This window comes from Osmia bicornis, chromosome 12 (assembly GCF_907164935.1).
Source record: "Osmia bicornis bicornis chromosome 12, iOsmBic2.1, whole genome shotgun sequence".
Taxonomy (NCBI): domain Eukaryota; kingdom Metazoa; phylum Arthropoda; class Insecta; order Hymenoptera; family Megachilidae; genus Osmia; species Osmia bicornis.
Genome location: NC_060227.1, coordinates 4,772,042 through 4,794,952, shown reverse-complemented (window position 1 = coordinate 4,794,952; position 22,911 = coordinate 4,772,042). Strand labels below are relative to the sequence as shown.

Below are 22,911 nucleotides of genomic sequence, written 5' to 3'. Positions count from 1 at the left end.
TCTTCCCATCGAAACGAATGAAAATTCGAGGAAATGAGTAATTTTTCAACATACGGGTGTTTGGTCGGTTCCAGGTTCCATAGGCCATGACAATTGCAATGTGTTGAGGTGCTACAGTGTGGTGCGGGTATAGGTGAAGGTGCAGTGTGGTGGCCTCGTGTCGAGGCTGGATAAAGTATCTCGGATAATCGTGGCTTCCGAGGATATTTTCACGATTGGAGTCGTCGTCTCGACGACGTTGACGGTGGTTTCTTTTTATGACGTTGCTGCGTCGTGTTGTCATTCGTCGTCCTGATCATCATCATCACGTATCCATCATCTTCGGTCACCGGCATTCCGCGTTGACGACGAACGTCCTCACGACGTCGACGAAGATTGTGATAGGGTGGCCTGCGACCTAAAAGAGATAAGGGATCGCATCGGCTCGCTCGATGATTTTCTCCGCGATTAAGGCTCGTTCACACTTGAGCTCGACCGAAAAATCATCTCCTCTCCTGTCGACGTCTTTAGAGAAAAGTATTTGCAAATGATAAACGGAGGACAGTTTGTTGATTTCAGAGAATCATGAGAAACTGTACGATGAAGTACGGAGCCTAAGATCTAGGTCATTGTAAAATAAGATGTCTTTTTGTACGAACGTTGGCGAAGTTCGTTCTGGCACGATGCAAGATGAAGAAGCTGCGGCGTCTCTTGTTCCTCGGAGGTGACGTCTTTTATGAAAGTTTCCTAACTTCTGGACTATCCGAGACGCTGACGAACAGGTACACTCTGTATTACTTAAATAATAATTAGAGGAGGAGGCGATAAACGAGCATAGAATTTCGTGAATGAAATTTCTTGATTAGTATCACGTTACGCGAGCTCACGTGTGAACGGTTCTTTCTAGATATAAAAAAAAACACCGTGTTTCTCTTTGCCATCAAGCTAGCTCGTCAGTGTCACCTGGCATCACTCGCGTATACGTGAAACGAATTCCTAAAAGAATTTTCATTTATTCGTGTGATATATCCTTGTGAAATACTCAGCTCGAATCACGGATACGGGAGGATACATTACGTGAAATGAGTCGAGAAGAACAAAAGGGGGTAGGAAGGTAAATGCCGTCGAAACTGATTTAGCTTTGGATTTAGTTTCTTTTTTTTTTTTGAAGATGCGTTAGTTGAAGATATTTTTATATGTTGTACATTAACGAGAAACGTTTCTTTCGCGAAATGTACAACCCGTTTTCTTTCACGATAACGAAGGAACAAAAAGTGATACGAATAATTCAAACTTCGCGACACATATGGCGTCTACGATGTTATTTATCGAACAATTTCATGAGTCGTGATTTTAATCGATTTTCCAATTAACCCTCGAATAAAGTCTTTGCCATTTTCGAAATTTTATACCCTTTCTTTAGCTATTATTTATATAGTCTCGTTTGCAAAATTAAGTGCCTAATTTTAATCATTGTACTGTTTAATGGGTCTGACGAACCCTGCCATCATCATTCGAGGGTTAATGATCATAATCAGTCCAAGCCACCGTGACTGAACAATGAGTTCAAATGGATCATTTTATTTTTAGCCGAAACGTTGAGACATTGAAATATTCGTGGTCAAATTAATTCTTCATGGTTTTCTACTTTTTGAGTCGTCTAAATTTAGCATTTTATCAAATTGATTTCGTATCATATTTCCGACACTTCTCGTGTACGTAATTAGCCATACCATAAAATTGGCTATTCTTTAAATAATTCCATTTTGAATCTTGAGGTTTGATCAGTTTCATGTGACTTCGATTTCCGGTGAATAGACACAAGACTTTTGCCGTCCATAAAGTTGCCAAATTAGGATGGTCTTTAATTTTCCCGATTCATTGGGTCATTCTTTCTCCTCGATATGCTTTCAATAGTTTCAGACACTTGGTGAATTTCTTCTCAGGCATTTAGAGTTTCGCTTAAGTGAGAACGTTGAAATTTTATTAATCATTTTAATTTGTCACGATAATATTGTACAGTAGTATTCGAATTCGTGCGTTCTCACTCTTCGCCTCTGTTACTGCTACCATTTTTCTCGCACACAGTTTCCTGGTTCGCATTTTTTATAATCGTGACAGACATTCGTAATTTCATGCATGCATAAAGACAAAGGTCGTCGACCTGTTGTATTTGTGAAAAATTTGATAGTTGTCGGTCTATGGTAATCATTTGACACAACTTTACCATTGATCACTATTCAAGATAATCGATGCTCCTCGATTTTCAGCTGATCATCATACCTTGTACAGTTGTACACATGCTTGAAATTTAAAGACCCCACAGTTGTGTGGTTTATTTATTAACAGGTTGGTTATTACGAGGGTCATAAGTGATCTATATCACCAAGTCAATTTAACTGTGTAATTAATAAATTATAATGGAAGAAGGAACATTCTTAATATCGCTTAAAATAATATTTATAATTTAAAATAAAAATTTGAAACTGTGATTTAACAATGGGAAAAATAGAAAGGGTTATTATTAACGCTACATTAAATTTTCTTTAATTATTCGATTATATGAAATTGGTGGTTCCGATCACCATTGACCCCTCCATAATAATTAACGCGTTAAACTGTTCAATAATGCATAGAGCAGAGGCATCGTTCAATTCGCACGACTATTTATGACAATCTTGTTCGAATCGACAAGAAAAAAAGAAAAGAATAAATAAATAAAAGAAGAAACTATTTTTCCTTTACTGCCAGGTATCACTATTTCTCTATTGCGGAGCTGCCTTGAGGAGCAAACGCTTAACTGACTATCATATAAAAAATGAAAGGAAGATGAACGAAGGGAGACGGAAGTAAAATAAATGTGTACTCTGCGACGAATGAAAAAAAAAAAAAGATAAAAGGAAAAAGAACGATGCATTGTGCAATTACACACACACACTTTGTACAGGAATAATATACATAGCGCGTACTTTAGTGACTATTATTATTATTATTATTGTTATTGTCATCGCTAGGCGACGCTGTGATCCTCGTTTCAATTTTCGATCACGCGTTTCGATCGTGGAGACAAAGAAAATGATCGTCTACCGCTATCGTTCGTGCTAAACTGATCAAAAATTAGATCAAAGATTCGTCGTCGAATTGCACTCGATTGGATAAATCGTGGCTCTTTAATAAATAAAAAAAAAAATAAAAAAAAATTACGCTGTTTTAGCGTGCTTCGATGTATCTTGCACGCTTTTGAAAACCTCTTCGAAGCTTCCTGTTTCTACAATGCATGATCGTCAGTCGCTAAAGCTCGCGTAAACTCGTGAAAGTAAATCGAGAATACTTATGCGAGAAATGTATGATTCTCTGAGAAACATGACGGTACTAGGGAAGCAGGGACTCTGAATATCCTAATTTCGACGATATTAATATTAAAAGTGATTTAGAAAGGAAATAATATAATTTTCAATTATTATCGGACGACGAGAAATTACGCGAGTTCTTTCCTTGCGAGCGTGTAAGTCGCGACGACGGGTCGATTTTCCTTCTAAATAGTAATCTAGTTTTAACGATCGTCCAATGGGGTGAGAGGATCGTATGGTCGATCTTTCTCGTAAACCCGTCGGTGAACTCAGCTGTTCGATATTACAAACAAAAAGAAACACAGAAAAATGAAAAAAAGAAATTTTCGTCAACCTCGTGATCGTCGAAGGTGTCAGACATGAAGACGATGGTGAAAAGACGAAGACCTTCTAGTGAACCACGGAGACGCACGTGATTAACACGTTGACTGCCTCGGTGAAAATATGATTAATTATTCTATTTTCAACCGTTAATTTTATCAAAGCCTTTAGAAATATAATACAAAGCCCATGCCAGGGTCAACGTTGTTTCCCTGTCATTTTATTCCGCGTTTTAATTGTTTCGATTTATTAAATAATTAATGATGGTAATCCTTGATCCTCCGTGCCAGTCAACGTGATTAAGGAACAATGTAAAGTAGGGAGATGAAGCGTCTCTCTCGTTCCATTGGTCGAGCGCTGTGGCTACCGTGTAGTCGAACAAATATATCCATTAATTTCCGGTTTGTCTGATGTATGGTACCATGAGTATCAGTGTGTGTGAGTGTGTTTGATTAAATCGTGAGAGATCGAAGGGGGGCGAGAAGCTCAGCGATCGAAAGGACGAGGGTGAAAATGAGAAAAAGTTGAAGAGAATCTGAATTCTTGTCATCTTTTTCCCGTTCTTCTTTTTTTTTTATTCTCCTTTTTTCACTCTCGAGGACGGATACGTAGAGGCAAAAAAAAATAAACGACTGTACACGATGATTGTAAATATAGAGGATAGGGGTTGGATAAAAGAGAAAAACAGACAATTTGTTAGGCGTAATTGTAAAACACCGCAATAGTGATCCACGCTAAACACGCTAAAACGATAATTAACGCATGGCAGAACGAAAGGAAAAAAAAACAATTATAAATGATTTTAGGTAAAAAAACCGACGCTCTGAGCAGGAGCGACACACCGTATACATATATAAATAATATACATAGAGGCGTACAAACATTATGTGCGTTTTTCCAGCACATATAGTTGGTATTTTGTGTACAAACGAAAAAAAAATTGATGGGAAAAGAAAAGGAGATTGCGTGAACGCGAGACAAGATTGAAAGAAAATTGTAGGATAATTTTCGCCGCGCCCTATCCAGAATTATTCTTATTATTACTATGAATTATTATTGTTACTATTATTTTGATTTTTATTAGAGGGGCGCGATGAAATGAATTTGTCCATGAACGAGGATGTTCCTCGATCACGTTCGAGCAAATCGAAGATGCAAATTCTTCTCGTAGAAAAATCAATATTCTCTTTCTATCATCGGATTCCAAATTATATTCGTACGTCTTGCAATTTCGATTTGCTCTCTGTCCACGTGGTATTGTCGCGTGGGCTACGATTGAACCTCGTTCCGCGAAATCGCGTATGAATCGTTGCACGTAACTGCGGCGAAAATGTTAATTGCCATTGTTAATTAACGCTTCGAAACCTCGTCAGACGTATTCCATTTAGCACGAATGACTCGTGTGGGGTTTCAAGCATTCGGAAGAAGAAAATTTTATCTCTGCCAAATTTTTCAAGTAGAACATTCATATTTCGAGGATTTTTAGATCGAAATTAATCGTAGATTACGGGGTAAGGTTCGGATTGAGAGAGGGTCCGATTTTTCTGCAAAATCGTCCTGATTATAATTACGACGCGATTAACCCTATGGTGATTTCAATGCGTGGTAAAACACACCATCGGTAGAATCGTGGTGTTGATATTTTGCATCGCACAGACTTGCAGATTTGTTTAAATTTTAACAATTTGAAGGCCAAAGTGAACAATTCTATAGATAAACATTGGAGTGCGTAAAATTTTAATTAATTATTCATTAACTCTACCTTAATACCTCGTCTACGAGTCTGTGGGTGTTTTGCAAAAATTATACACAAAATTTTAAGAAAGAAAAAATATATCCATGCGTGATTCACAGAACGGGGAAAATCGAGCGCACATGTTGTATCCGCGTTATAATCGGTGAAAGAGAACGCAATGAAAAACCATAATAATAATAAAGAAAGGGAAAGGAAAAGAAAACCACACAGTCAGGCTGTAAAAATATGAGAAAATATTGTCGCGATCGACCCACGGTCGATTCTACTTGTATCATAATCTCTTACGATAGCGCTACTATTAAAACAATAACGAAACAGTAACAACAAAGTAAGGTAACTCGTAATTTAAGGGAGAGTGAAGAGAGAAGCGTGAGAGGGATGAGTGTGAATTAAATCGTATGCAAAGAGTATGTGCGATAATAGTGATTTCGATGTGTCACTGAAAGAGAATAGAGAGTGAGCAAACTCGTTGCTAACGGAAACGGGCTTCGTTGTATCCGCTCGTTGGTCTCGCGATTCTCTGAAATCTCTGCTCAAACTTCTTCTATCTTTCTTGTCGATCGAACGTTTGCTTCTAATCACGAAATAGTCGAGAAGACGCGCGAGGCCAATCTCCGGCGACCAGCCCGAAGGATTTTTACCAAAACGACTCCGCGAGTCGCGGAGTGGAAGCAGTTAATAAACATTAGACGTAATTATTGGATTTCGTTCTGTTTTGTAAACGAAATCGACGACAGTGTATAGCCGTACGATGGAGGGAAACAAAACGCACGCGTTTGAGGCCGAATTTTCTATGTCCGTCGATCGAATGCGTTTGCGTCCACCGGACGATCTTGTTCGATTTTTTCCACTCTCTTGCAGTTATATTCTTTTAAAACGCATGAATTCGGTAGAAAAAATTGAACAAGATCGTCCGTCGAACGCAGACGCATGCGATCGATGCACATAGGAATTTCGTCCTTTATTAGGCGATTCGCGAGGAAAGCTGAAACGACGAGCTTTGTAAACGCGAACGCGTTTCGCGAACGATCACTGTCTCGTATCGAGGCCGCCTGCAAAACGCGTGGACCCTGTTTTATTTCTTGTTGACGATAATTATATATTTATAATCGTTTATGGAGCGAGTTACGCGGAAAAGGAGAATTTTTAATGGAATCTTATATCGCGATGATATTTTGTATTTTAATCGAGGATACCTTTGGAGAATCGTGTAGTACTCTCCGATGATACCTTCAGAATGTTTTGTTTCTTTTTAAAATAAATTTTGGATTTCTTCATTTTAATGTTAACTATTAAAATTATTTGATATTTGACAAACATCCTAAGGTATTATTGGAAATGTCTATGTAGAGTGTTCCATGTGTTGTTATAAAATTTCAAAACTTTTCGTGAACTATGTTTAAGTCTATAAATTTTGTATATCAGAATCTTTTCTTCTTCAGAAATATGGATGTTGTTCTTTGTTCTTTAAATGAACCTTAAGTATCAACCAGACTTTAGAGATTTAAGCATAGTTGAAAATTTATCAGAACTTTTTGTAAAGATAATGAAGAGTATTAAAGTTTGATGGCGACATTATGGAAGAACGATGTGATCCTTCGAAATTCAAAGAAAGTTTATTTACAGTTGTATAATTTTTAAGAAGTATTCATTATAAAAATGTCTCTTTTATATCGGTGAAAAGTGGTCACCATTTTAACGCTGTATTTTAATTGTTTTTCTTTCTTAAGATTTAAACAAAATCGAGCAGTGATCGTTTGCGAACGCGTTGTTCGGGACGTAAAATTTAAAGGAATGCGTTGTATTATATTATCGAGAAACCCTCTAGGTGTAAGAATAATAATGTATATATAATTATTATTACCATAAACTTCGATCGATTGCACCGCGGGGAACGAAATCTGTCTTCCCCCTATGAAACGAAAATGAAAAGGTGAGAAAATTGTAATGCACGAACACGTGAGAACGAAGACAAAGCAACAAATTCTCAAGGTATATATAAATATATATATTATATATTCGTGGATAAAAACGAACAAAGTAAAAAAAAAGAGACGATGAGAAGCCAAAAAGAGGAAAATGGAAAAACTGTTCTCGCAATTGATTTCGAAAATGTAACAGGAAAACATTTAAAAAAAAAGACGCTGCGTTATTCGATCCAGATCCGTTCTGTTCTTTTGTTGTTAGTTTGTACGCACTACGATTTATCGCAATTTATTGTATTATCGATGAAATACTGTAACAAAAATACTGTTAACTATTCTTAAAAAAATTAAAACTTTTGTAAACTGAGACCAACCACCGTTCTCCTGTGATTATTTCAAAAATATTTCTTCTGTAAGCCCAGTTTTCGAATCGAATCAATTTTGATATTTTACAAAAAAAAAACACAGATTTCATGATTATATAGAAGAATCTTTATTCATAACAATATACATTACAATTAAAAATAACAATCTTTATTTTATTTGTTCGTCCTTTCAATTCAAAATTCGACTCCAGCGCCATCTATACAAAAATGGCTCAAACTCTTCAACAACTTACCGGGGTCCCTAACACCTCAAGATATGTCGGTATAGGGAGCGCCATCGGCATTTCGGGGTCCATGAAACCCCGGATGCCATTATACCGGCATACGAAGTGTATCCGGGGTCCTTGACACCCCAAGATGATTTCAGGTAGGTATATAGATAGTGCCAATGGCGCTTCGGGGTCTCTGAAACCCCGATGCCATAATCCCGGTATATAAAGCGTGTCTTCGGGGTCTCTGACACCCCAGATGATATCATGTCGGTATACAGACAGCGCCACCGGCGCTACGGGGTCCCTGAAACCCCTAATTCCATAATAGCGGTATGCAAAGACTGTCTCCGGGGTCTCTGACACCCCAAGACGATATCAGGTCAGTATACCCCCTGTGGCTCGGGGGGAATAGAATACGGCCACGGTATCCCCTGCCTGTCGTAAGAGGCGACTAAAAGGGGGATGTAAAATGTAGAGAGTGCTAACGGCGCTTTGGGGTCCCCGAAACCCCGTATGCCAAAATGGCGGTATGCGCAAAGTGTCTCCGGGGTCCCTGACACCCCGAATGCCATATTGTCGGTATCCACAAAGTGTCACTCGTTACTTATCTATGATCACCGTGTTAAAGGCACATCAATTTCGTAGTTGCGGTGTTACACTGAAATCGTGCTGAACGATAATGTCGCACCTACGAAAGTTAGGACAATTTGGGCATACAATCAAGCGATCATGTCATGTCGTAAAATCAGTACAAGAACTTAACCACCCTCCTGGTCCAGGTACATTTTGCATATATATAATGTAAAATATAAAATACTCAATGAAGTCATAAGTAAAAATCATACGTAGGTTAAACGTATGTTATATAAGATCGTTTTCAAGTTGTCTACAATTTTAGGTCCTCAGAAACTATGGAAGAGCGTTTTCCTTTTCGTTGCTTTGCCTCTAGTAATGTTGTGTTCAGTTAACTGCTACTTAAAGAAAGAAGAAGAAGAAAGCCATCGACCTGAGCCAATTGATTATCCACATTTGAAAATTATGAACAAAGTAAGGAAGAAAAATAAGTTGAAAGTTAAAGCAGTGATTTAATCAATTCTCTTCTTAATACAGGCTTTTCCTTGGAGAGACGGTAAACGTTCATTATTTCATAATCCGCATCGTAATTATCTTCCTGGAGTTGGTTATGAAGAATAATTGTTTATACTAGGATTTTCATTATAGAATTTATTAGTCTCTGGTATTCTATACATGCTTTGAACTTGTATTGCCTGCCTAGTGAGAAACTAAATAAATAAATAAATAAAAGATAAAGAAAAGATAAGATACAGTATAAGATAAAGAAAAGTATAAATGTTAATTAATAAAAAGCAAAACCACCTACCTTGGTAATTACATTGTAAAAGGTAAACTCAAATTTAAGTAATACAAAACAATGTGCAGAGTTTATTTTATACATTTAACTATGGCGACTATGTTAAATTGTTTATATTTAAACACATTCATACAAAGAGTAATAATTTATAAAAAAATATCTTTTAACTTTTAACATAAAGCAGCAACAATAAATACTGTTTGACTTAACAGAGTCACAATAAAAAAAAACATACTTTAGAAGATAAAAATGTAGACTAAAGAGAATAGTCTTAACTATAATTATACTTTTTTTACAGGTACACAGTCTTGATAATGTTCTTCCCAATGTAAGGAATAACATTCATGGGAACAATACTTAGCTACATCACAAAATAAACATTGTATAATGCCAGGTTTACCACAAACTAAACATATTTTAATTTCTTTTTTTTCATCAATGTTTTCTTCTGAGTTACTCGTAAAAATATCACTATTTTCTTCGATTGTCTCAAATGCTTCTAGTGTTATGCTTCTAACATCTGCAATATACGATATGCCATTTTCTTCTAATGAAGTATCATTCATATCTGTATCATTAAAATGTTCAGAATCATTTAAACTATTCGGTGATTGTACTGAAGCTTCACATGTATTGTCTTCTAACGATGATGTAGCAATATCATCAAGTTCTTCTTTCTTTGGTTCTTCACAATCTTCAGGTTCTTCAATTATTAATCTCATTTCTTCATCCTCGCTTTCGCTAATTCCATTAGTGTCAATAACTGTTACTTCATCATTATTGGAAGAAATTTCTACAGTAACTAGATTTGCATTTGATTGCTTATGAAATAATTTCGAATTAGATATTATTGGCACTTCTTCCTGAACTGCACGAGGAACATCACGAATCGTTTCTGGTAAGTTATGTAAATTTTGCTCATTTGCATTGGTACTGTCCATATCTATAGAACTTCCTGATTCTTTTTTCAACGTGTCCTTTTCATTTATATTATTGTCCAATGTTTTTTGAATTTCTAAAATTGACAAAACTGCGTTCTGATTTTGTTCTACTAAAGTTTGCTCATCTTTTTTATTACTCTGTGTTTCTTCACCTTGTATCATTTCTTCTGATTCTTGTGTTTCACTCGGAGACTGCTTATCCGATAAGTTATCGGCTGTTTTTTGTTTATTTTCAGATTGATTTTTGGATGTTACATCTTCTTGATGAGGCACGTTACATCCATTTGTATTTATCGTCTTAGATTGATCTTCTGTATTTAACTCGGTACCTTTGTTACGTTTTTCTTCATTTTCATGTACAATAATTTGTACCGTTTTCGGAATATAATTTGCAGTATTTATAAGCGTGTTGTTCTCATGCGTATTTAATTGCGATGTATTTGATGTAAGATCATTGAGAGTTTTTTCTACAAAATATTTTAAAAGTGTTTGAAAATGAAGCAACAGGTATCGTTCTTTATTAATGATCTGCCATTTTTCCGGTGTAAATTGTTGCTGTAACCAGTCGGTACAACCTAAGTAAAAGTTGATCTGCTTCATTAACATAATCTTTTGTATTCCAGAAAGATATTTTAGTATATGAAACTGTTTCTCTGTAGATTCTAATGAAACTTGTACGGTATTTTGTTTCTTCTTGGTAGACTGTGGTTGTTGGCCTGGTGGTACTTGTTTTGAAAGAAAATACTGTGGAACCCTTGTTTGTACATGTACAGGTATTTTCTGATATACTTGTTCATTTTTTTGAATATTTCTTGGCATAGGCTTAGGTATATTTGGTACAAATGTATTTTGTACAGTTTGAGCTGTATTATTTATCACTGGTATATTTTGAGGTATTTGTGGCATAACTTGTGATTGTATCCCTTGAGGTATGTTGTAATTATGTTGCCTGTGTACTGTGTTCTGGAACTGTTGACCCATACAAGGCACATTTTTTATATTTTTACCCTGTGTTTGATTCATGTTTTGCTGCGGGGAATAATTTGATGTATTTACAGGACAAAATGTATTCATTGGTGATAGATAACTGTATAGAATTGATGGATTTGCTGTTGGCCCTGGAGCTGGCTGATTGTATCTAATACCCGATGGATTTGTATTAGCTATCATAGGTGAACATTGTTGCAAATGAATATTGCTTACTGGATGTTGTCTAATAAAATAAGCATTTGGAGGGCCATTCTGTTGCATAAAGGGCCTTTGTACTGGCATTCTATAGTTCATTTGCTGAATACCGCAATTCGTAGCAGTGCTGTTCATTGGTACATTGTTTTGAACAAAATTATTTTGTTGTCCGACTACTTTTTCGTTCAAATTTTGCTGAACTGGTTTACAAGTACCATTAATAGGAGATGGAGTAAAAGAAGCAAATACATGTTGCCCAGATGTAACACTTTGCGATCCTTGAGAGTTGTTAGACAGATTCTGTTTCGTTATTGTATGTGAAACAATTCTAGGAGCGATATTTTGGTATCTATTAGAATTATTTTGTTCATCTGGCTTACGAAGATACAAGCGTGTAAATGGTGGTACATAATGCAACAATTCGGGTAATGATAATGGTTGATGTTTCAGCAGTCGTTTGTTAAGTACGTTTATCACTGCAGATATCAAACTAATACAATCCCTGGTATTCATTATTTGTCTTAATTTTTCAAATTCTGCAAACAATGATTTAGTATGATTTACTTGGGCTGTACGCGTATTTACAATGAACTTATATATGTTCTCTAAACAAGTATTTGCATCATTTGAAAATTTCGGATCTATGTTACTATTTTTCGAATTATGAGGAAAGGTTGTCTCGCCAGTAGGTAAAATAGTTGTAGTAATTACTGGTATCGGCATAGGGGCAGCTTGTATTGATATTGAAGATGATACTTGTGACATCGTGACTGTATTTGTACTTGATAATTCAGAGGTAGTGGAAATCACAGCACTTACGGGTGTAGGACACCACCTAGAACCTAATTCTGCACTGGATAGAACTCTTAATTTAATTTTAGGAACTTCGCTAGATTGAGTATTCTTATCTTCCTTTTGAGGATCTGACGGTGCAGTTTCCTTCTCATTTTCCTTGTTTAACCCAGAGTCCAGAACCGTTGCTTCTTTTCTTTCTTCTATCATATTATTTGACTCAGAGTTCGCCAATAATATATTATTACTCTCTTCTTTTACGATATTACTTAATTTAACCTTTGGCAATGTTATTTCATTTATGTTACCGAACAGATTATTTAGATCTATCTTCACTGGAATACTTTTAACATTTTTCTTTACATTACAACACGAGTCTTTTGTATCTTCCGAAGGGATACCGTTATTGTTCTCAATATTTTCATTACAATCTGTTTGTTCCTTCAACTGCAAATTTCTCACAGAATCTTTATTAAGAGTATTCTGATTCGCATCTGTCTCAATCTTTTCTTGAATACTAAGAACATTTCCGTTTGAAGTAATCTGACACGTCTCGTTGAAATTTACAGCAAAAAGTTCGTTTAAATCTTTGGTTATATCTATATCGCAAGTAAGATTACGTATTATTGGAGTACTACAAGACGATATGCTATCCTTTACATCAGTTTCTTGTGATACAGGAACGCTAATATTTGTCCTCTTAGCTTCTGAGGATGTTTCTGTAACATCAGATGCTGTTGTACTTTGGACCAAGCTATCCAATTCCTTTTGAATTACATCCTTATTTCCTACATTATTGTCTACTTTGCACATATCATTTTGCTCGTGTTTATCATTAGTAACCATATCAGCTTGATTCATTACCTTCATATTCTTATCTCTGGTAACATTACCTCTGCATTTATTTGCTGTATCAACCCTTGCATTAGTCTTGTTAGATGATGTATCTTCACTGATCTCTTCATGCATCGTTGAATCAGCCACAGCTGTCTGAATATTTCTCAGTATTTCTATACCATTGCTGCTTAAAATATTCCCTTCGTTAAAGCAAACTCCTGAATCACACGAGTCAACAGAATCTTTCTTTCTTCTTTGTTTAAATCGTTTCTGTAAAATATGCTGTTCCTGTTCATCTTCGCTAATACTTCCACAATCGCCGAACCACTTTCTGAATTTGTACTTTATATTTTTCATCGATCTCTTATCGAGTTCTTTCCGTTCGTCGATGGATACGCAGATTCTTTTCCTTCTTTTCCAAAAATTCGAAACTTTCGCTGTCTCCTCGTGGGATCTTTTATTATTCAAATTTTCTCCTGCCTTTGTTGATTTATTATCAGTCGATGGATTCTCATTATTGTCTTGTTTAGAATGTTTATCTTGATTCAATGCAGGATCTACTTGTATCTTTGCATTCTTCACGGCAGGCGCTAATTCTTCATGGACATCAGATTTATCATGATTGCTCCTTTTTCTATCGGACAAAGACTTGAAATTCAACTTTTTACGTTGATCAACATTGACGGACTTCGAATGAGAAGTTTCTGGCCTTACTCGCACGTTTTCGTGCCTTATATTCGTTAGATGATTTTCATCTTTGTACGAGGACTTCATGTTGGAATTATTATTATTTATCGAGTAAAGTTTATCTCCCGATTTAATCGCATCTGCTGTCGATACAATGACCGAGGTTCGTCTACTATTTAATTTGTCCACGCTTATTTTTGTTGAACAGATCTTGTCTAATTGCTTTAAAGCCATGTCAAAGGAATGTAGCATCGTTCGATGCTCGTTTGACTTACAACTCTTGTCCGACATTAGTGTCTTATTGCTTAACGATACTTCAGCCTTGTATTCTTCTATTCTTTTCGCTTTTTCATTGGAATCGGTGTCCTCTTCGAGAATTCTTTGCGTGCTGTCTGGTGTCTGTCTATCCTCATCTTGTGGTGACGGATGTTGCCCGGGGAACACGGTATCCTTTCTGCAACTGGAGTCACAATCGACTGGTCTCTCATATTCTTCTAACGATTTCTGTGATCTGAAACACGAGTATACTTAGTGATGATGTCATTAACGCAATGAATTGTTGAATTCTAATAATTAGTAACACGAGACGTTAATCGCTGCAATTAAAAAAACAAAATGGTACGTCAACTTTCTGTGAAAACTGCGTCACCTTCTTTTCTAAGTATTCGATGATAATATTTATTCAAAGAAATTTCTATTTTCTTATCTCGAAAGTTTGTCTCCTGATAAATAGTAGAGAGAAACGTTGCAGAATCATTACACGTTTCTAACGCGTTCCCGATTTCGTGGACTCTTTGCTCACCCACTGTGTTTAAAACGAAGGAAAATATTGAATTTTATAGCGAAATGAATGAATATATTTTTACCGCAAATTTCACACGTGACAAGGAACGTGTTTTCATGTTTTGATTCGTTTCATTGACTGATAATGAGTCACGCGATAGACTCGCATTTACCGTTATCTGCATGATTCATTATACAATTGTATTCATATGCAGGCGTGCAATAAAACTTTACGAGACGCAATTGATAATTATGTAGATTAGGGTACATCTTAACGATTTCAATAATCTTGACGTTACTAAAATCAACGTCCTCAGGCTTCAATTCTAAATGATTTATAATTGTTTACAAAAAATTATTCGGAATATGGAAATCATAAAATTCGATAATGTATTCTACATAATTATCATATAATTAATTGTGTTCGTTTCATACCGGAAATAACATCCGCCCGAAGATGATGTCTGCCGACTCTGATACTTAATAATTCTGCCCAAAGTACAGATATTCAAATAATTGAAAGATTAGTATGAATATTTTTTCAAGTTTTAATGTAAAATACATTATAAAAATAATATGAATAACATTTATGTAGGTGAGATAATTTATTCCTTCCTCAACCCGCAATTACCATTTCTTGCCATTGCAATGGCAGTCATTACGGCCTGTAGAGACCATACTAAGGTCTATAGAATTAATCGAAATTCTACTGTATCAAATTCTATACACCATGTGTAATTATTATCGACCTTATCGTGATTATTATCACGTTCAAGTTTCACATAACAGCTGAACGAGTTGGATAACGTTTCGTACCAACATAAACAAACGAGGTACGTTCAAATTTTTTTCAATTGCTCCCATGACGAAAACGACGCACAATTCAATAAACGACATATTTATTTACATATTTTGTTACATATCTTCGTCTCGCAAATAAAACGCAGGAGAAAACCGTCTACCGATCGTGAACTTACCCATACCTCCTGTACGTCGCGTGCCGTGTGAGGATAACCTTTGGTTTCGTCGTTAACTGTAACAATCCTCGATGTACCTGTCTCCGCGACAATCCAAGATTCTGCAGTTCCTCTCTCAGCTGAAACAATCGTCGTCGAATTTTAAGGTTACACACTTGCGCCATCGTCTCCTAATGCGTCGAAAAATGGTGAAAAGAATATTGAGAAAGAAAAGAAGCGCAAAACACGCGAGTATCTTTTGTTAAAGATTTCTGTTTACGGTTCACGTTCGTTTGTTTTTTCAACCTGAACCGGACGCTGGTTACTCATGCTACGATAATACAAATGCAAACCGTATAATCATTCGTTTTATTTGATTTATGAGAATAAAAATGTCATCGCACCTTTGTCAGTGCTTCGCGACGACGAACTGCTCCTTTATCGCGAAGCCACTGTTTCAACACGACGTTGTCGAAGTTCACCACCGGCATAACGTTCTCCGGCATCGTTGCCGAACAACACACGCTCGACTTTGCTGCGTCGACCCCTTTTGTCTTGAGGTTCGCGGAACGTCCTGGCCGACCAGGACATATCACCACGCACCGCCTTGGCTGTACTCGTGACCAGGCGACAAACACAAGACTGATGGTAGACACATGACACGTTCAACGGCAACGGTAAAATTCGTACGATTCCCGATTGTTTGTCGCTTGTAAAATGATGGCGAATTACCCTCGACTTCCTTTCAAACTTTTATCGTCGGTTTTCCCGCGGATTAAGATGGCGGTTTAAGCCTTGGGTACCTGCGGTCAGGTTACTCGAGACCCAACCAATTTAAAGTAAGAATGCACAAAGAGTAGAGCTAATTAATAGCTATTTCATTTACTCCTTATGAGAAAGTCGTTTATTTTAACAATCTCATTTCACACTAGTAATTTTTACTGGACGATACTTTAACAGATTTCGAGGTTAAAAGCAGGTTGTTGAGTTTTGCCACTTCACACGTGATTCGCGGATGTTCGAGACGGATTATGATTAAATTCACAATTTTATGAATAGTAATTTGTTAGTAAATTATTATCGTGAGTCTCGATGAAGCTGGCCACTAATTTCCACTGTTCGCACTCCAAGGATTAGAGAAGGGTTCGTTTCGAAGACGGTGCTTATAACTTCCAGACTGACTCAAGTTTCACGAAGGAATCCGTATTTAAGGGGGGATTTATCGTCACCAACTCAGCGGGTGAGGGGAAAAACAAGACGCCTATGGTATTTGTGAAAGAAATCTTATCGAGAATAAGATATCCTTAGGTTAGGGTAGCGTATTATCTGGAGTAAGATCGTTTGTCCCAGGTAAGGATTTTCTTTCAAGACCCTTTCTTACTGTATTCTTTTATTTTCAGTTAACACCATTGGCACCAGGTAGAAGGTAAGATCATTGCCAGGGGTCTGAATCATTCTGAATGCAAAGTACCCTTACTATCCTTTATTCCATCCGAATTTATCGTAATTATTAGAAATAAATGTTTCAATGGTAGATCCAAATGATCCTTTAGGTAGATGGAACCTTTGATTTTATTTAGAGGGTTAGGAACATTACTCCAGATGGGACCTGTTTTGAATCCCTTCCAAAAAAATGGGCCCACTATGGTCGGCTTCTTATCTTCTTAGATAAGAACCTTCTAATTCCTAGAAGTATCTACCCCCACTCAACTCCTCGTGCCTTAAGAGAGGGCCCTTAAATAGGAACGCTGAGGGAAGAACGTCACAGTTTCCTTTGGTAATCTTGAAGAAGCACTTCGAGTGCCAAAGTTTCGGAAACGTAAACTATATTTCAAAATTAGTCGCATGTATGAATGTTTCAGTCCATTTAACTAATTTCGGCGATCGTTTACAAAGTCTTAAGAAGAAAAACCAAATAAATTATCTGAATTTATAATTAATCCGAGTGCATAGCACTTCGATGATAAAAGGGGTCTTATCTGGATGTGGCCTCGTGAACTGGACATAAGGAACGTTATAAATTTATCTTATCCGCCGTGTTTTTATGGACTTATCATACCTACGATGTTTGTTCCTGATTTTTTGGCAGAAATTCATGCATTTCATCGCCTTGCGTATCTGCGTATTTTTATTTTTAAAACTGTGTCGTGGAAAAATGAGGGTGTGCAAAACGGAAGCCGAGAATAATTTATTTTACCCCTAATTCGTGACCATTCTTGTTACATAACAGGTGACACAGGATCTACCAGACAAAATTTAAAATTTCCTTTTAAAATTTTAATTTTAGTCACCCCCATGATGGTCAACGTGTTAAGGGTTGAATTATATATCACAAGATGATGAAGATCATCCAAGATTCTCTGAATCACATCGACAATACCCTCGTAAATAATTGGACTTTTATTCTTGTCTTTCTTATTTATTTACAAGTTTTCTTGCCAATCGATAGTAATTATATCTAATTACAATTGATGAAAAATTAATTAATCATCTTTCGGAGTGGTCTACGCAATAGTAGGTACTTGCGATTTCAATTAACGTACTGTGTTCGTAATAGAGCCTCGGTCGTGTATCAAATTCTTGATTTTATTCTTCAAAATACGTGTCGACGAATCTTTCGAACAATTTCCAATATTTTGCTCTTTAATTGCACGAAGAGTGATCTATGCTATGCGACTGCAGTGATTCTTTGGCTCGCGGTATAGAAAATTGTTTATGCACTTGTCCGAAAACTCACTGGCTCGAAGACTCGGCTTACACTGAACACTATGATCTACGTCCCTCCCTATTTATACATATAAGGTCATCGCGTTATCGCCACGAATCAAACAGAGCTTTTATCTTCTATTTTATGCCACTGGCCTTTCTTCTTGCTTGTTTGCACAATCGTATTTGTACTTTGACCGAACAACCTACTGATTAATATGAACGCGAAAAGACGTAGATGCGTCCTGTCGCTGCGTATTCGTAAAAGTGAAGCGGAATATACAATGCGTTCTCCCAAAAATACGCGAGCAGAGTTATGGCAGACGGAGACGATTAGTCACTAACGATTGAAGGTTACTGCGTAGGTTCCAATCGAATCCTTGACAAATAAAAATGCAGAAAATCATACATATATGTGTGTATAAATATACATATACAAGATTCGTTTCACGTCCATTTTATCTTGAGAAGCCTATTATAACTTTTCCACTACATATCTGCACAAATGTTCCTCGAAAATCCGCGGCTATGATCAAAGCGGTAGTACTCTTTGGTGTAAAATAAAAAGCGGCGACCATGGCGGACCAAGATACTTTTATAATTCCTGTTTTGTCTTTGCGTAGCCGACACTTCAAATCAATGTCGTCATCGAATATAAAATTTGAAGTATGTAATTTGAATCGTACAAAAATGTTGAATCTATATTATTATATAAATAGTTATTCTAACTATGAAATAATGTGCTTGTCCATGGAAGGGGTTAGACGAGATTCTATTGTACCTATCCCCTTCCCTTCATACCTGACCTAACCATATAAAAGGGTGCACCCTCGTTCCTATTAGCAGTCTCAATTCTAGTGTCACTTGTATTCTAATTCTAAACTCTATTCATTTTCGAATACACTTTAATAATTTTAAATTGTCTTTGAAGATTACTCGCGAGAAACCGGAAACAGATGTAACGATTCATCGGAAAATTGTGTGACAATGATGTTAGTTGCAAACGAAGGTAAATATCGATATTACGTAACGATATAAAATCTAAACGGTTAATTAATATTGATGGATGAATAAAAATCAAACTGTATCAACAGACCGAGAGTTCTTATCGGGAGAAGATTAAATATTCCATGTCATTATAAGATGTTATTTGGTTCATGTAAGATAAACATGATTTTTAACGTGCTTGGACTTTAATCATTTCGTATTAAATTATTTCAGTGATTATTGAAATATTACGAATGAAGTAATACATAGAAGCAGAAGTTGCGAAATGGATTTACACTATTGATAAGATTTTGCAAGTAATGTATGATATTATACAGATTTATAAATCATTTCTATTGTTAGAACACTGACTTTCTAAGCTTTTATCAAATGAAAAAAAAATAGAATCTTTAATGTAATCATTGAAACTAATTAAATATTACGGAATATTAACTCGATGGAAATAAACATTACTATTTGAATTATTTGACAAACATTTTTCGACAAAAAATCATCCGGACACTAAAGTAAACTCCCCACTTGTACCACTAAAAAGATTCATCTCCGACCAACGGGGTTTCACAACATTTGGTCACCATCTGTGGTACTGTATGTACAATATGTACATGTTTTAAGTTTACGAGACACTTTCAATTAAACAATTTCGTGTAATATTTGTAACACGGTGTTAGTTTTATAAAAACAAAACAGGAAAACATTCACGTGACCACCTTGCCGGTAAACGACTGACACCTTGGGACACTTTTTTTTTCAAGGGATCAATGATTTTTATATAATAATTTTGTAACTAACAGAAACTTATTACAATAATTACTAGATGACACGGTAGAATCAAGAACATGTTACACCGGCGTTCAAAGTAAATTTTCTCATGAAAATATTCAAACATTTATATCTTTTGAACAACACCACTTCCTGAATTAAAATTTTCACAATAAGACTTATGCACTTTTTGACTAAACCCTTTTGCGATATGTAAATGGACAATAAAAGTAACAGTTACATAAGTACCTTTTATGATTTATCTGCATCCGCTACAAATGCCTAGCGTTTCGAATCCATGGTAACCAACATTTGAAGCACGATATAACAATATTGTGTCTTGGCCAACACGTATCTGACAGGTCCACACCTCCAACACGTATTAATTAAATCAACGTTTCTTTTTGCCAGGATTTTTTCGCTTCTTCGTTCACCTCACACGGGATTAGACTTTACGAAATACCATCACTACCTGTTTGTTAACGACTGCAGCGGTAGACTGGTCCGTCGAACCCTAGAACCCTTAATATTTGGTGGGGGCGCGTGCCTTCTACGGGGTAGAAGCAGCCTATGGACTCTGTCCTCTAATTGGTCGCATTTTTGTCGCGTTGACTTTGAACGAATGATGATGCGAGGATTACCACCGCCTTGGATGTTCTGGCGTCTCTCTTTTGTTATCGTCTATCTAGAAATGATTATTGTTCGTTGTATCGCGTTACAGTTTTCATATCCGTTTCGTCTCTGGCTCCGATTACGCTTGCTTAGATTCTTCAAATATTTGCAATCGGTGCAAAATGCAGCCGGTTTAATTGCCGCCAGATAGCTGCGTTTAAAAGCAGATTATTTTTACGTCGTTCTTATTTATAATATTTAATTTTTCTCTTTTTCGCTTAATCGAAGATGTGTCTTTCGTGGCTTGGAATTATATTACTCTATTTTATATTTTATTAAAAAAGAAAGTAGCTAGTGTAAAATTGAATGATCTTTACGTGGTCTGTAATGTATTAACATAGCAAAAATTTATCGAAACTACGCAGTTACTTGGAACTTCTTCAAGATCCTTCAAACGTTTTTATGCAACAGTTTTGTCTGTTTATATTTATCAATATCGCGTAGACAAAGGTATGGTAAAGGAAAAAGTAATGGGACAAACAGTTTCAATATTACGAAGAATATTGTAGAAACTCTGCGATCTCAGATATAATAATTATTATAAATCATTTATGATAACATAATTAAATTTTTCAATTTGATTTTTATCTTAGGTGTTGTTCAATCTCTGTATTGTGTACAATATTGTTAAATAATACAGTATTATAATTCTAAATTCAATTGCAAAGTCATAACTCTTGAATTATGGAATAAAAAATCTTCAGAATAAAATTCGACGGTCCATAACGAACTTCATCCATTCGTTCTTATCTTGATACTTGAATCGAAACTAAATAACGCTTATCTCAATTGGGAATGGCATCATTGGCATGTATGAAGCTTCTCTAACTACCCTATTGATCGCACAAGAAATAATGTTAAATTATAATCTTGAAGGACACAGTTTTAAAATTTGAGAAAAAAATGATGCATTTGTTGAAATGAAAGAAACATTTTCACTTGTGGTGCACATGTTGAAAAAGCAACAAAGAAACAGTGCACAATGGAATCAAAAAGGCAAACGTGGATTTGCTGGTAGAGAGGATTGTGAAGTGTCTAAAGATTTACAATCACGGAAACAAGAGGGTCGCCGTTAGTCGTGTCTGGAAAAGCTCACTTTGGTAAAAAGAAATTGTCCTTTATACCCACGTGTACGATTTATAAGCGAATATTTTTACAATATCTTGTTATTTTTAATTAACCCTTATTACATTGACTTATTAAATAAATTTCTAAAATGGCAAATTTCTGTATTATACCTTAGATTTTCCACTTTGCGATTGATAATCTTGTTTACCAAGATGAATAACTGATAAAATAATAATAATAATAACAGCGGTGAAAATTAGAAAAGATAATGCCCACTGTAGCATTTTGAAAGTCATCGTTTACGTTTTTTATTTTCCAGTATTTCCTCAGTTTTCATCGTTTCCATGTCATTCATTGATCAATTTCTTTAAAGATCGTTGATTGTTTTCTGTCTTTGCAGGGATAACGTAAACTGGCAATAATATCTTCTAGGGAAATATAACGAATAATTTTGCTTAAAATATTATCAATAATGAGAAACGAGGGACCGGAAAGAAAGAAGAAAATCATTTTTCAACTTTTCACTTAAACAGTAAATTTATTTGATCACAATTAATTACAGAACACAATTATAAACACTAATTATATACTAATTACAGAAATTCTTTAATTATACAGTATCATACGTCGATATCAAATTATTAATTTGGTAGGCAATGATATTTCAATTGTCGGTGTAAGGCTTATCAGTAATTACAGATTTACAAAATTGGACGTGCCTTCGTTCTCAAAAGGATCTTGAATTTGTGCCTTGAGAACGAACGCCATCTGTTCTATTCTAATATAAAAATGTGAAATACTTCGCACTGCAACAGTCTAACGCACGTTGAAGGTAATAGTAGATTGCTCCAATATCCATTACTCACTGTCAGTCAGTGTCTCGAGCTCAGTCTTGCCATATTACAGCAACATTCAGCCCTTCTCTCAACATTATACATATATGACGGCTTCACCACCAAAACCAGTGGGGCCGTCAGGGCCCCTGGCGTCGGGAGTGGGGGCTCCTGACGTCTTCGCACGCGGCCCAAGTAGAAGCCGGTACTGGGTGCGACCTCCAGTGTCAGCTACGTGTTAGACACCTGAGTGCCAGACGTGGAGGGCTCCGGAATGATATACATAAAGTTCCAGAGCTCTCCTTTACCGTCAATATCGGTCGCCGTGGGGTTTTAGTCAGTAGGAATCTGACACTCCCCCGCCGCCCTCCCCCAGGGGA

At 36.1% G+C, this 22,911-nt stretch overlaps 3 protein-coding genes across 13 annotated transcripts in view; 2 read left to right on the top strand and 1 right to left on the bottom strand.

Annotated features, from left to right (window-relative positions):
• LOC114873977 (phosphatase and actin regulator 1) overlaps positions 1-7,700 on the top strand; it is a 172,620-nt gene extending 164,920 nt beyond the window's left edge. For all 10 annotated transcript variants that reach the window (XM_046288261.1, XM_046288264.1, XM_029182798.2 and 7 more), the window contains one exon: positions 75-7,700. In XM_046288261.1, coding sequence (XP_046144217.1) covers positions 75-90 — 16 coding nt within the window. In that variant the 3' untranslated portion in view covers positions 91-7,700. The remainder of the gene's footprint in view (positions 1-74) is intronic.
• An 849-nt stretch (positions 7,701-8,549) lies between these two features.
• Positions 8,550-9,250, top strand: LOC114873966 (cytochrome c oxidase subunit 6A1, mitochondrial-like). The gene is made up of 3 exons (XM_029182782.2): positions 8,550-8,708; positions 8,828-8,976; positions 9,040-9,250. The coding sequence occupies exons 1-3, from the start codon at positions 8,609-8,611 to the stop codon at positions 9,121-9,123; spliced, it is 333 nt and encodes a 110-aa protein (XP_029038615.2). The 5' UTR covers positions 8,550-8,608; the 3' UTR covers positions 9,124-9,250.
• Positions 9,251-9,343: 93 nt separating this feature from the next.
• On the bottom strand, positions 9,344-18,538 carry LOC114873965. 2 transcript variants are annotated; one of them, XM_029182781.2, is made up of 3 exons: positions 15,887-18,538; positions 15,510-15,622; positions 9,344-14,254 (listed from the first exon to the last, which is right to left on the bottom strand). In XM_029182781.2, exons 1-3 carry the CDS (start codon positions 15,986-15,988, stop codon positions 9,583-9,585), a joined length of 4,887 nt encoding a protein of 1,628 aa, XP_029038614.2. In that variant the 5' UTR covers positions 15,989-18,538; the 3' UTR covers positions 9,344-9,582. The 2 variants fall into 2 exon arrangements, with proteins under 2 accessions (XP_029038614.2, XP_029038613.2); XM_029182780.2 differs by having other exon boundaries at positions 15,504-15,622; positions 15,887-18,537.
• Between the last annotated feature and the right edge of the window lie 4,373 nt (positions 18,539-22,911).

What these genes read in the sequence shown, in the direction of transcription:
- LOC114873966 (XM_029182782.2), top strand. Translation starts at nt 8,609, where the DNA reads ATGTCGCACCTACGAAAGTTAGGACAATTTGGGCATACAATCAAGCGA. An exon ending in TAACCACCCTCCTGGTCCAG is followed by an intron (nt 8,709 to 8,827) that starts GTACATTTTGCA and finishes CTACAATTTTAG; the next exon opens with GTCCTCAGAAACTATGGAAG. An exon ending in ATTTGAAAATTATGAACAAA is followed by an intron (nt 8,977 to 9,039) that starts GTAAGGAAGAAA and finishes TTCTTAATACAG; the next exon opens with GCTTTTCCTTGGAGAGACGG.
- LOC114873965 (XM_029182780.2), bottom strand. Translation starts at nt 15,988, where the DNA reads ATGCCGGAGAACGTTATGCCGGTGGTGAACTTCGACAACGTCGTGTTG. An exon ending in GTCGCGAAGCACTGACAAAG is followed by an intron (nt 15,623 to 15,886) that starts GTGCGATGACAT and finishes CGATTGTTTCAG; the next exon opens with CTGAGAGAGGAACTGCAGAA. An exon ending in GCGACGTACAGGAGGTATGG is followed by an intron (nt 14,255 to 15,503) that starts GTAAGTTCACGA and finishes CTCGTGTTTCAG; the next exon opens with ATCACAGAAATCGTTAGAAG.